This window comes from Phalacrocorax aristotelis, chromosome Z (assembly GCF_949628215.1).
Source record: "Phalacrocorax aristotelis chromosome Z, bGulAri2.1, whole genome shotgun sequence".
Classification (NCBI taxonomy): Eukaryota; Metazoa; Chordata; class Aves; order Suliformes; family Phalacrocoracidae; genus Phalacrocorax; species Phalacrocorax aristotelis.
Window position 1 is genome coordinate 68,400,688 of NC_134311.1, and position 14,637 is coordinate 68,415,324.

A 14,637-nucleotide genomic window follows, 5' to 3' on the forward strand; every position below is an offset into this window, starting at 1 on the left:
AGTGATTCTGTGAATCTTACAAATGCATCCAAAGGAAAGAGATCTAGAAAAAATTAGATCTCACAAATTAAAGTTGCATAGTTGAATGTATGCATCTGAAGAGGAAATATATTTTCAGTGGTTTTATAGATCAATGACAACAGAGTAAAATATCTGACTTCTAAGACAGCTAAACACGTGCTTGCTTTTTCACAGTAAATATTTGCTTTACCATAATAAACTGATTTAGGTAACATACATCACTACTTAGTCTGTGCACCATCTGTAGGTAGTCTTCATTTGAGCCATGTCTAGAATTATCTGCATGATGATTAGCTGAATTGCCAGACAACTGACTTGAAACTTTATTTTCATGGAGATTCCTCACCCCAGCTGTGACTATGGGACTGGATACTGAAGCTGAAATACAAAAAATATATGCAACTGTACTAATATATTCACACACTCATTGACTCTTAAAAAGTTTCAGAGAAAACACCATAATAGTGGATATTAATGAGTTGGGTGCAAGAGGTCTAGAACCTGAACAAGAATCCAACTTTTTGATTGAATCATTAAGCCACAAATACCTTGAATAAAATTAGATATCTAAGATTTTAATTTTCAAGAGGATTTAAAACCTCAACTCCATGCAGAGATTAGCCAAGTTTCATTCCAGATCTATCCTGATTACAGTCAGTATCATATTCTTACTGGTTACAGAAAACTTAGTTTTCCTTTATATAATTTGTATGCACTATGTTTAATAACTTCCAAGGTATTCATGAAACATACAACATTACATAGAGAACAGCTATCTATATTTTAAGCACAATTCTAAGCACTTTAAGAACAAATGATTTAAAAGAATCCAACGAGAATTCTGCTTACCAACAAAAAAATGCCTAGATACTTTAACAGTGTTCACGTTGTTCAAGATTGTTTTTAGAAAAGGGAAGAACAAAGAAATCCATTTATTCTGCAGGTCATATTTGCCAGTTACTGCATACCTTGAGTGTAATTCTAGCCAATTTAAAATTAAGCTAGTTGACACTACAAAGGTTTAGTAAGGCTCAATAAACTGGCAGCAAAACTTACATTACATTGGCAAAAATGAGGTTTTCACTAGTGCAGATAAATGATGGCTATAGCTAACAAATGAAAGTTTTTTGTTTGTTTTGATTTTTTCTATTGTCATATTTACATGACACCTATGCAAAATGGGTGTACATAGGGGAGCAATGCAACAGAAACATGTGTTCTACCTATTCTTCTTCCCTTTTATTTTATTTTTTTTTTAAATAAAGTATATACTACCAGTCTGTACAATCAGGAAAGAAAAGCTTAAACACACCTGCCAACTCAAAGATTTTGCATTAAGCATGTGACTCCTTCAAAGGAATTAGAAAGTCGTGAAACATGCACGTGAAGGTAAAGCTGACATGAGATAGGAGAAGAAAAACAAAGATCACAGACTTACCTTGCTGCATCTGAGGATGTGGTGTATAACTTGGAGGATGTGAATATGGCATGTATCCTGCAGGGCTTTGAGGAGCATATGGACTAGGCACTGGACTGTTCTGTTGTGCCAAAAATCTGTTACCAGAGCTTGTCTGTGGTGGCACAAACCGGCTGAAAATAAAATTAAAACAAGTTTTTAAAAGTTGGAAAAGCAAATCTAGACAAATATATTCTTTCTTTTGGAATATTATACATTCAGAACATCATAACTTCTTTAAAATACAAAATTCCAGCACAGTCAAGAATCTCTCTCAAAAGCCGTATTCTAAGCTATTGATACCTTCCCAATTTCAATTATTACTTAAGAGTCACAGTTTTGGTACTGCATTAGTAAAAGTAAAGAACGGAATAAAAAGCATTCATAAGACCACCACCTAGGAAAAGGAAACAATGGCACAAACACGTACCAAAATAAGATCTGCCATTTCCAAAAGTTAGTCCTCAAAGTTTGAATCAAAGTGACAGCTGAGCTTTCATTAACAACTAGGTCACTAGGATTAACAAGGAGCCATCTACTCTAAATATGATTTTTCCAGTAAGATTTCAAAGAACTTCATCCAACAGAACTATACTGCCAAGATATGGGAATGTGATAGGCAGTTAAGGGGGACCTGACCCAAGGTCCACTGAATACAACTTACTCTTTCACTGGCTTTATCTGAGACTGATCCTACAGATTGGAAGCCATAAAAATAACGTAGGCTTGTGACAATAACACATGCACATTATAACGTACATTTTTACATAAGACTTTCAAAATAAAAATAAAACAAATACTTCAGAAAGTACATGACACATTTTTAAAACCCTCAGTTCTAGATAGCAATTCTATGAAAGAAATAGCTAAGTATTTGACACTGTAATATTTATAATTCAAAAAACTTCCTTAATATCGCTTTTAGATATAAAAGTAAAAAGGCGTACTGGTTTTTGTGCAGACACAGAGCATTTCGTTTGCCAAAACAATTACAGTAACTTGAAGTGAAATGTGAAATAAGTTCATTTTAATAATGATATCTAATAACTAAAGATGAAATCTGTTAGAGCCCAGTAACCGGGTTGAAACTCCATGCAGAAGTCTTTCCTCTAGTCCAGAGTACTTTATTATATTAATAAAGGCCTCAACTACAGGTACATGCTACTTGCCAACACTCAAAAGTTTAAAAAAGAACCAGAAAGTTGACAAGGATGCTGCTGGAAGGCTGGCCAAACTACCAGGCCTATCCTCCTCTGAGTGGCCTTTTGTGTAACTGTTACAGCAGTACTCCCATGATTTTACAAGCCTTCTTTCCCACCGTCCTGTCACACTGGTACTCTTACACATGCTGGAACACATTAGCCTCTTCTCTCCTATACTCCTCCCACCCGTCTCAGCCTCTGCCACAGGCAGAAAACAGCTGAAGTGGTGGCAGGAGGCAGGGGGACTCCTTAAGCAGCAAAGTTAGTTTGCCAAAATTATGGCAGGGAGAAAAAGCAGAGAATCATGACTAATCCTTAGAATAGAAGGATTAATTCACTGACAGAAAGATGTTTGCCAGCTGAAGAAACTCACCCTGCTGTCATGCAAATGCAAAATTTGTCTTGACACTGATCACCCTCCACTCACATACTTGCAACAAGAATTGACTGTCACTGTAGGAAGAATTTGCAGTTCGATGCCACTCCCACCCCATTTAAAAGAAAGCATTACCTGGAAGGGCTATGTGAGATAGTGGTTTGTTGATAATTGGAAGATGCAGGACTACCACGCATGGAATTCTGAGAAATACTAAACTGCGACATCATCATCCCTATTAAAAAGAAGATAGCATTACTTTACACACATTTCCTTTTTAATCAATGAAGTCTCTCATTTCAGAATTATATACAAAGAGATTATAAATTTTACAGATGTTAACATCATCTACCCACAACTGTTAGAAAACATCAGAAATTACTGAATCCATGTAAGAAGTCCATTTTACATCACAACATTACAAAGTGTTCCTTAAAGCTGTGTTAATTCAGTTATAAATATTAACAGTAGTTCTTTCCTCTGTTCCTTATTGCTTCCCAAGCCAAAACCTACTAGTAAATAGAAACATTTGATAACAGGATATATATTCCACACCCCAGGTTGGTCTGTAAAGTACTCGTTGTGCCAATAAGATGTGGAAACTTCACAAGTCAGAAGAACACAGAAAACTTATCTCTCATTTTTAGAGTAAGTACAGCAAACAATCATCTTGGGCTAAGCGCTGCAAGATATTCTCACCACTCCCATATTGCCTTAGTGGTTCCTTTCTATCCAGGGACAAAAGCTTTCCATTCTACCTCCACTACACTTATAAGGGGTGTTATCAAAGAAGGTACTGAAGTATTTAAATTGCAAAGCAGAACCCAGCTGAGGCTCCCATAGCCTGTAGATCCCCACAGCCATGCTTTGGAAATTCAGGAGTTGTACTAGCTGGCAAGCCCCAAGTACCAATGTGCTTGAAACTAACTAATTTAAGAGACATTTGGACAATGCCCTTAATAATTTGCTTGAACTTTCGGTCAGCACTGCAGTGGTCAGGCAGTTGGACTAGATGATCATTGTAGGTCCCTTCCAGCTGAACGATTCTATTCTATTCTAACTTGAATCATTATTAGGGAAAATTTAAAGGAATTTTTTTTTCCTCACTTCGATACAGGTACAAAGATTGCCCTAACAACAGCATGGCACTGGACATAGAAGTGATGCAGAAATACAAAAACTTAAATGAATTTTAAGTTATTTTAATGACAGAATTGCAGCTAAAACGGTGTCAGAATTCATATGCACACTACAGCTTGGGAAGCCACTGCAAGTGATCCACAGCAAGTCCCCAATTCAGAGTGTTTAGGAGCTGTCAATCCTTCAATTGCTATCACTGATTTCAATTACTGCAAGATTCACACAAGCAAAACTAGTTTCAGAAATCCTTCCTGTCACCCTCTTTTCCCTCTCCCCAGCAGAGAAGAGATGTGATAATCCCCCAGGAATGCAGCCGTTACTACCTCCTGGTAGGTGTGAAGTGCTGCATTCCAGGTACCTTAGCACACAAAAACTAGCCCAGAGCAGGAGTGAAAGTGGCATGTTGTGCTGAAAAAAAAAAATCAGAGACCTTCATACTTCAGTACAGAGGACGTTTCATTGCCCCTAGTAACAGAAGAGGAATCCTCAGCTCCTGCAAAATTCGTTTAAATGGACTCAGATTGCCTTGCATAGAGGAAAGGAGGAGGAAACTCCGGGGGGTTTGTGCTGGAGGCAGCGCCTGGCGTGCCCCCTGCCCACTCACCTCTCACTGCCACTCTCAACGCAGCTAGGTACAATACTTTAGTCAAACTACTAACCCTTAACATTCAAGTGCTGAAAGTTGACAGAATGTGCCTGTATGAGTATGAATTATACATACTAAGTTTAATTTTATGCTTAAAGCACAGACTGCACTTTTAAAATACTTTGGAATTATATCTATTTAGTTTCTCCTCCCTGAACTTAAAAACACGTTTTGAACCACAGGTATGGTGGGTTTTGCTTTAAAAGAATGACAGAAAATATGTACATGAATCCATTGTTAATGGGACATCGGAGACACAGTCTAGGTAACTTACAAGAAAAAAAGAAAAAAAAACCAAAACAACAAAACCAAAACAAAAAAACCAACCAACAACAACAAAAGCAATGCCTCCAAAGTTTCCAGACAAATAACAAATATGCCCAATAATCATGTAATGAGAAAGAAGTAAAAATAAGCCCCAAACACTTAGTCTAAAAAGGAGCTGAAATTGGTCTGTAGCCGTTAGCACTAGAATATCTTCTTGTACATTTTTTACATTGTCGTCATATCACTAAGCAGCAGATTTATGGCTCCACTGTGCATTTCCATACCTTAAATATTTATGGTTTTCTTTCAAATGTAATCTTAATTTAGAACTTTTGTAATGTTTAGGTTTGAGAAAACATCATCCTCATAGTAATATTATTAGAATGAGTTTCCTTAATTTATACTCTGTCTTGACTGTAATTTTTTTGCTTGGAAAAAAGTGATATGCATAAATCTATTTTAGCATTTCTACTAAATTCTGAAGAATGCACTACACAAAAATGCAGCTCAAGGTCACAGAATGTTGTATGATTAAACTGTATTAAAGCATCATTCACGCTTAAGCTAGGACTGCTTACCAACAGATGATTTTTCAGTTAAATATATGCTCTTATTGAAAGTGTATGTTTGCAAAGTTTTTCCCTTTTACAGGCACATGGGCACTTGAATTTTTGTATAAATGAAAAAAATTATCCAAGTAATTAATGTTCAGGGAAAGATGCATACGATTTTAACCCCAAAAATTCATAAGTTCTGATAAAATAGCTTGAAGTGAATATTAAGCCCTTTCTGAACCCTCAGTGATGCTATGAATACTAACCTATTGCAATATACTATTTTAGGTGATCTTCCAACACATAACTGCTGAAAGACAAAGCCAAAGTGATGAGAGAAAACGATAAAAAATTATCAAAACTGAAACTAAATAATACCTTAACTTTAAATAAGTAGAGAAATCCACTTCACTCATACACTATAAGATGCAAGACAGATGTAGTTGCAAGATGGCACCCCGAACTTTCTATGCCATCTGATGAAGAAGGTCTAAAATAAAATTAACATTTCGCCCTTGTGCCCTTGTACAAAGGCCTGATGCTGCATGGTGATGTGACTCAGTCTGTTCAGACAACCTGGTAACAGAAAAGAGTCTAAAAATCTAGTCTAAAAATCTTTGCTGCATAAAGACTGTTCTGACAATGGGACTGTTACCAAAAGACAGGGAATAAGAGTTTGAATATTGCTGCTACATTACTAGAAATGAAATAGGCCAGCAATGGGGGTTGGGAGAAGATGGGGGGTGCCCACTTAGGACATAAAGGAAAAGAAGTGTCCACATAATACATATTTCTTGCACTATTTGTTCATCATAACTAAACACAATTCTTGGTCTAAACTTCTGTGTTAAACTACAGATCAATATGAACTTGGGAAAAAACAGTAGCACAGAATTCTGCCTGTGCTTTAACTTATATTCACAAGAATTGAAAACACAGTATTTAGCTTTGTGAAGATGCCTTTATTTCCTGACTGTACTGAACCAAGAATTTTATTCTATGTTTAATGTAATTAATGGAATTCTTTAGCCAGGTGATCCTCCTGTTCTTGCTTCAGAAATGAAGGCTAGCAGAAATTAATTTGAGTTCACTGTGTCCATACTAATGCTGGAACTGACACTCAAGGGATCATGGTGCACAGATCCACACCAGGCTGAGTAAATGGACAGGGGGTCCCGCTGCCTTTGCTCCTTCTCAACTGTATTACAAATACTGGGTCACAGTACCCGGAGCTGACTTCACCGCATGCTGGACTCAACAGAAGGCAGAAGGACAACATTCAGAAGACAGACAGTAATGAAACCAGAAGAAATGAAGTTGAAACACTAGAAAAGAGCCTAAATGTCATTCTTCTAGCTGGCAAAATGCATTACATGAGATCTCTACCAAACCCCCAACTGTTCGACAAATCATGACTCTACGGAGATTACAGTATGTGTTCAGAAAGTAGAACAAAAGCCAACCTTTGCAGCCCAACACACCAGCATAGCCTCCTTTGATCTTGGAGATCTGAACAGGACCTAGTAATAGCTAACAAGGCTACTACAATTTGCCAGCATCTAGCTTAAACATGCACCTATTTCCAGGTAAGAGTGTGGCTTTTTCCATTGAAAATAAAGTCACACTTCACATGTTTTTTTCCAAACATTCATTCCAGGGCCTTCTTCCTCTCAAAATACTTTGTACACAGCTATGCTTTTCCCCTCTTCCCCCTTTCTTTCCAGTTTTCAGATTTCACACTCATATTGCAATGCTTGCACTCATACAAGTATTCAGAATCATGTAAAATAAAATTAAATATTCAGGAGAGTTTTAAAGTCTGATCTCTTCTGGCTCTCTGAAATGGCTTTGTTAACTTTACCAAAATAACATCAGCTATTCTTTTAAGTTTCATGTTGAATTATTTTTTTATTCTGTACTAATACTTTCCTTCAAGCATAGGCCAAAGCACATTAACTAAAGATAGAGGTACTTTTATTTCATTACAGATTATTCTTAACCTATTGAATCAAGCTGCAAAAGTGTTTCTTCCTGGGAAGCACAGAATTAGCAAAAATTAGAAAGAAATGAACTAGCTTTGTCTTCTTTCTTTCAAAAGCCTCTGCTAGAACAGATAATTTCAAAAATAAGGTCTCCATTTTGCACAGGCAAAGAATTATTTTACTCTACAAAAGTGGTGGAAAACTCTAATTCAAGAGTGTGTTCTTTGTGGGACCTCTCTGCAAACCGGCAGGACAGTCACAACTTCTCCCACAGCTGGGAAAATACTCTGCCACAGCTACCACAAAACACAGGATCTGGAGACTTCCAGAGCTTAAGTTTCAAGATAAATGTGTCAATGACCTTACAAATATGTAGCACTGCCTTTCACATTTTGATTCCAGGAAATTCTGCCTTCTTTCAAGGAACACTCGTGTGCTGTCCTTAGCAAGTTCTTTTCAAATATTGAATGGCTTTTTACTCACCAGCCTAGGTGAAAAAACCTAATAATCTCATTTTATTATTTTTCCCCTCCAAAAACACCCTACACTTCCTAGCCCCTGTAACACTTCCACCTATATCTCTACAGTGCTAGCAAAGCTTTATCCTCACACTGCAGAAATGCTGAAAATTCTCCTACTCATTTCATAGTTTGGTATTTAAAGAACATACTTCAGGTGCAAGTATCTAGATCTACAACTAGAATCTGCCCAATTAACCCTTTGCTTGGTCTCTCTCCTTCACCTTTGCTCTCCAGCAGTATATCTCACTATACCTCAGAAGAGAATTAGCTGTCAAAACAGTAAAATCTCAGGGCATTACAAATTGCTGAGACAAGGAATGGCAGGGAGGAGCTGTTAAGTATGGTTCATTCAATAGTTCTGGGTAGGGAATAAGGTTAAGAACTACCACTTGAATGATACATTATAATCATACAGATTTTCAGTGAGATCATGGCATGTTTTTCCAAATTCAATTATTTACTTTGACAAATATATGAACCTACCCACAAAGATATTCAAGTAAGAATATTTTAGAATAAATCCAATCACTCATCCTAGAGATTAAAATTTGTAGTGAAATTAAAAAACTTTTTACAAAAATACCTGGTAGAGTTTATTTCCATGCTTATTCTAATACAATCGCTCTTAGAAGATGTCAAGGTACCTTTATATCACTATCAAATACAACGTAAGGCATAAATATCACAGTTGTGCTCCATATATATTTATGGTTAGTATCAGTCCCCTAAACTTGCAGAACAACATAAAAGGTAATCAATAAATAATCAAAAATCCTTACCGCTTTGTACCCCGTATCTGTTTTGCATGCTTTTCTCCCTGAAAACATTAGGATTCCTTGCCAGGATAGCCTGCAGCAAGACTGGTATATCTCCCTCTGGATCATCACTGCCAAGGTTATCTTTCAACTCTCTGGAATTGTGGAAGTAAGCAAATAAAGAGGCAAATGCATTTTCAAATTATAAGAAACTATGAGTCAAGTAAAAAACAAAACAAAACAAAATAAAAAAGACCAAAACCAAATGAAAGAAGACAATTTACTTTTAAAATATAGAAAAAAAACAAGTTTGCAAAGCACTGTTCCCTCCCTCTATTTCTTTTCCCTCTCTTCTTTAAGGAAAGGCAGAAGAGGTGTTCCTACTAGCCTTCAAAATTATTTTCTGTTACTAAGCACTTATATATTGGCTGTCAGTTTCATGCTATTACAAAAAGTTTTTTCATGCCCACTTTTATATCGTGATCTTCTCCATAAAAGAACACTTTGGCATAACATCAGGCAAGTATTATTGTAGGAGTGAAAATAACATGCATGAATATATAATATTCAGGTTGCAGCCCAATACTTTGAGAATCTTTTATTTAAAAAAGGGATATTGGCATATCTTTGACATCACAGGATTCCCTCTGAACCATAAAAAATGTAATGGATTTTCTATAAATGCACCCGTGCTTTTACTTATTGTTTGCTTTGAGGACTTTTAAAAGCTACCTCCATTTGATCAAAACAATTGATTGGAACATGTAAGAAAAACACAGAGCTGTCAACCAAAGACAATTCCAAGAACACATGGGAAAAATTTAAAAAAAATTAACAAAAAGAGAATACATGAGCATACTTGCTGGTTTAATTATTACAATATTTAAGTTCAATACCTAATCAGAATTGACATGGGTTTTACCTGAGTGTCTCAAATAATTTGCTTTTTTTGTAATATTGAGTATATAATTTGTCTGTGCACGTTATTAACCAATGTAGAACACAACTGAGTACTGCGCAACCTACACCGTGAAATGTGCACTCCTAACTCACAAAATGGAATAAGCAGCAGATCTATAAAATAACATCCACAGTTATGCATAAGGGCTGCCGGACAATTATTTATGTTCTGATTGACTGAAATATTTGACTCTTAGCAGTCATCTGCTAAGCAAGCCTAATAAAAACCCTGAATGTTCTAATTTTCAGATTCTCACGAACATCCTTCTCAATCCAGTTAATTTTGATTTCAAGGATTAAGGATGGTGATCTGATACAGTTGAGGTTCAAAATACATACATGTGATCTGTTGACACCTGATTGAGACTGTGGACAAGCTGTGAAACCAGATTTTCATCCCTGCAAGCCAGAAGGCAGTTCACCTCTTCAGCTATCCGTCCATTGAAAAGCAGGCTTTTTGTTGTTGTAGCAGGTAAAGGTGATGGAAGAGGCAGCTGGTTCAAAACTGTTATCAGAAAACAGAAAGGAGTTCAGAATCATTTAATGAAACACAAGCATACAAATATGGATACCTTCTTACTCCCTCATGTGATTAAGAAAGAAAACTTGACAACTACCTTTAAAATATAGGGAAGATTTCTGTTGGTTTTTTTTACTCATGAACACATACAGCCAAAGGCTGGGCGCCGTTTTAAACTAAGTGATGCAGTCAAGTCCACCAATTATATTACTACACTACTGTAAATATTTAACTGTGCTAAGGCAAGTATTATGAATAAAACAATATTTTCAATCATTCCAGAATATTAAATTATTTAGTATGTTATGGCAGCTTTCTCTTGGAGCCAAAAGCATTGATAAAGGAAGGAAATGCAAAATCCTTGTAGTTGCATGCAGTAGTGTAAGTGCATTGAGCATGTAATTTAAGTTTTTTACTCTGATCTTCATATTTAATTAGTGTTCCCACTTTGTATGTTCACGGTCAGGGTAGATTAAAACAAGCAAACAAACAAATGGAAAAAAAACCCCAACATAAAAACACTCAACCCACCAAAAAACCAAAACAACCCAACCCAACAACCATAAATTCTCAGTTTATTCTCCTGTATTTATTTCCATGTAAATCAACTTCTCAAGAAAAGGCTATTATCATTGGTTGGTATGATCACTAAAATGTCAATACAGTCAATATACCTATTCACAAATTTTGTTAAAAAGATTTAATTATAACACCAATCACAATGTTTCAATCAGATTATAAATGAGCACACCACACTTTCAGAAGGCATTCTTAGGTCTATAGACATAATAAGGAAGTGTACCATGTAAGAAGCCTTGACCAGATTGGCAGAGCTAACACAGACAGGAGGAGAGTAAGCTAGAGGAGGCCAAAAAGCAAGCTGTGTAGAAAAGTCACTTTCATGGGTCCACGAAAACAAGCTGACTCAGCCAGTTCCCAGGCTGAAAACATCTCTGAGGTAAAGGTTTTAACTGAAGCACTACAAATGCCTTCAGGAAAAACTGCTTAAGCGAAATATACTCTTGTGGCTCTTTAATATTTTGAAACCCTTGGTTAAAAATAAAAGGGGGGAGGGATTCCATTATTTCCATCCCCCCATATAAGGTATATCATTACTGTATTCAGAGATAAATAAATTACAATTCAAATAGAATTGTTTAATACATTAAAATAACTAGGTTTCATTACTTGCATCAGATTACCTTGCATCCGCCAGAAACTTGCAAAAATTAGCAAGATCAGCAAAACAGTATAAATTCAGCTAGTTAACTAGCCTAGTCTATTGCCTCTAGTCATCATGTCCTCCATGTTTTTAGGGCAACAGGTCTAGCCCATTCCAGCTCCTTCTTTTCGCACAGGAAAAAATAAGGTGAAGCAGTTAAAAGCCTTTTTCTTTCAGCTTCTCCTGAGTTTCTAAACGTCAGATAAATATAACAGATGAAGCAAATGCACCTAACGCAAGGGCTAATCTCACCAATGGTAGTTCAGTGTTACAAGAAACTCTTGCACCAGGAATCTGGCCAGTGACTTCTACAAGTTAAGTATTTTGACTCTTTTTTTAGAACCTTACCTGCAAATATTTAATATTGGGAAACTGCCCATAACCCGGAAACTTATTATTTGCATCCTGAAGGTCATTATTAGACATACATAATGATACATATATACACATTTAAATACATAAGCAGCATCTTCCAATTGGATATTTCAGAATATCAGACGGACATGAAGAAGTGTATTTTTTCCTCTGATATATCTGCTTTTTTTACTGTAGGCAATTAAATTCAATTGCTGGTTATATACTTTCAGTGTCTCTTGGAAAGTCTCCAAATTTCAACAGTATAATAATAAAAACAAAAGCTCAGAAGAAGCACCTGGGTCACTGAGCCCAATTATCCTGAGACAGACAACTGAGCTATAAACTCCTTCTTACACTTTATAAACAAGACGCATCTTTGTCCCAACTGCTTATTGCAACGGTTGTTCTAGGACCTCGTTATAGTAATAATAAATCTCCTCTTAGTTTTCACTAGAAATTTATTTTTGGTCACTGTCGTGGTTCAGCCCCAGTTGGCATCTAAACACCACACAGCCGCTCGCTCACTCCCCCCCGCCCCCGTGGGATGGGGGAGAGAATCAGAAGAGCAAAAGAACTTGTGGGTTGAGATAAGCACAGTTTAATAATTACAATAAAATAATAATAATAATGATAATAATGACAATAACATTAATATAATAAAATGGAAAAGGAAGGGAACGGGAAAAAAAGGAAAAAAAACCCACAGAAACACGAACGATACAACCGCTCACCACCCACCGACCGACGCTGCCGGTCCCCGAGCCCCGATTGCTTCCTCCCTCCCCCAGCCAGCTCCTCCCAGGTAACATACTGGGTGGGATGTTACATGCTATGGAATATCCCTTTGGTCAGTTTGAAGGCACTCTCCCAGTTGTGCCCCCTCCCCTCCCGCCTTCTTGTGCACCCGGCAGAGCATGGGAAGCTGGAAATGTCCTTTACTAGTAAAAGCGCTACCCAGCAACAGCCCAAAACACCTGTGTGTTATCTCACCATTTTTTTTCCATGCTAAGTTCAAAGCACAGCACTATACCAGCTAGAGTGAAGCAAATTAACTCTATCCCAGCTAAAACCATGACAGTCACATTATAATAATTTGGGTTTGTGCCAGTATCAGGTTTTAATGCAAATAGTTCTTTTCCTTTCCTTGCATTTTGTTTTCCTGATGTATTTAAAGACAGTGTACACCTCATCTGCTCCTTTTGTAGGCTGAACAGCTAAGACAGATGATTCATAGGTTCAGCTGCTTATTTCTACTCTAAGAGCCATTCTTTGCACCTGTTAGAGCAACTTTTCTGGACCTTGCCCAAGACTAAGGAACTAGGTTTCAGGTATATTCAGCATATTCCACAACTCACTCTAGTTAGTTGATCATCAGTCTAATCCTCTCTCTCTCTCTCTCTCTCTCTCTTTTTTCAGTGAAGATGATGAGATGTATGCTTTAGAGAAGTATTTTACAATATATATGGTTTTACTTGTGGGGTTTCCAGATATGCTACTGAATGATATTCCAAACAAACAATGAATCCCTATATTTTGTTTCAGGTTTCCTTAAGTTTTTTTTTAACCTACATTTCATTTAATGTTTAAAATAGCATGTTTTATTTGAACAGAATTTTAAAATTCAAGCAATGACGAAATTAACATTTTTAATGCCAAATCTGATTTTGAACAGATTTACCTTTACGAACTTTTAAAATAAAACTAGTTTAATATGTTGAAAATGCAGGTATTTACCGAAGAGGTAGAAAGCAGCATAACAAAGACAAGGAAAAGAATAGTACTTACGGTCTGTAAGACTAGCAATCCCTGCAAGAGTAGTGATGGGAACATGAGGCATATCCCCATTCATCCTGAAGTTCTGGGATAGTAGTGCCTACACAGATATTTTAGTTCAGGTGCCAGCTATCATTACTTCCCATCTCCCAAGCACTAAAAAAAAAAAGAAAAGAAAAAAGTTAAAGAACAAAACCAAATTAAAATTCTCAGTTTACTTTTTTAGAACTTAAATTCAGTAACATAAATTAAACACAGACCATACACTCAGCTACATACTAAGTAAATTTTGTCCACAGCGGGTAGAACAATATAGATTTTAAATATCAAATGGTATTAAGCAATCAAAAGGCAAGCTTCTGGTCTCAGAAGTAGAGTCCTTCACCAAAAATGATGCAAGATAAGGCAATCAAAAGAAAATTTGCTCAGGTTATACAGTTAACCAGTTTTTGTGCTGGTACAAAACTTCTGTTAGTTCATACTACAATGGATAGCACTTAATGCATAACCAGTTTAAGTAATGAGCTGCTATGTTTGCTTCCCAGTTTTATAGGAGACTTTTTTTTTAATATAAGAAGAGTAATTTACAAAAATCGAGGAGTAAAAGTGACAAATACAAGATCTTATTATATTTTTTAAATAGTAGCTATTTCAAAATTGATCTAAAAGTAACTCTTTAATATTAAACATTGTCTGGTCAAACTACTACCAGAAAGTATATCACCTTCTCTGCAAAAATAAAAGGTTTAGCCACCACTGAACTAGCTGTTTATTTCCTGTAAAACAGCACACAGTTTATATTCAACTACTGAAAAAGAAATTTGTTCAGTTGGTTTTCACTAACTATAAAGATTCCAACTGTAACAAAGTCCACATTACTTAAAA

The 14,637-nt window shown here is 36.2% G+C and overlaps 1 protein-coding gene across 8 annotated transcripts in view; it reads right to left on the reverse strand.

Annotated features, from left to right (window-relative positions):
• The window catches only part of NIPBL (NIPBL cohesin loading factor), a 161,277-nt gene that overhangs the window by 87,522 nt on the left and 59,118 nt on the right, over window positions 1-14,637 (reverse strand). For all 8 annotated transcript variants that reach the window (XM_075079886.1, XM_075079893.1, XM_075079890.1 and 5 more), the window contains 6 exons: window positions 13,765-13,908; window positions 10,220-10,385; window positions 8,945-9,075; window positions 3,191-3,290; window positions 1,460-1,611; window positions 239-399 (listed from right to left, as the gene is read on the reverse strand). In XM_075079886.1, the coding sequence (XP_074935987.1) occupies window positions 239-399; window positions 1,460-1,611; window positions 3,191-3,290; window positions 8,945-9,075; window positions 10,220-10,385; window positions 13,765-13,828 (774 nt within the window). In that variant the 5' untranslated portion in view covers window positions 13,829-13,908. The remainder of the gene's footprint in view (window positions 1-238; window positions 400-1,459; window positions 1,612-3,190; window positions 3,291-8,944; window positions 9,076-10,219; window positions 10,386-13,764; window positions 13,909-14,637) is intronic.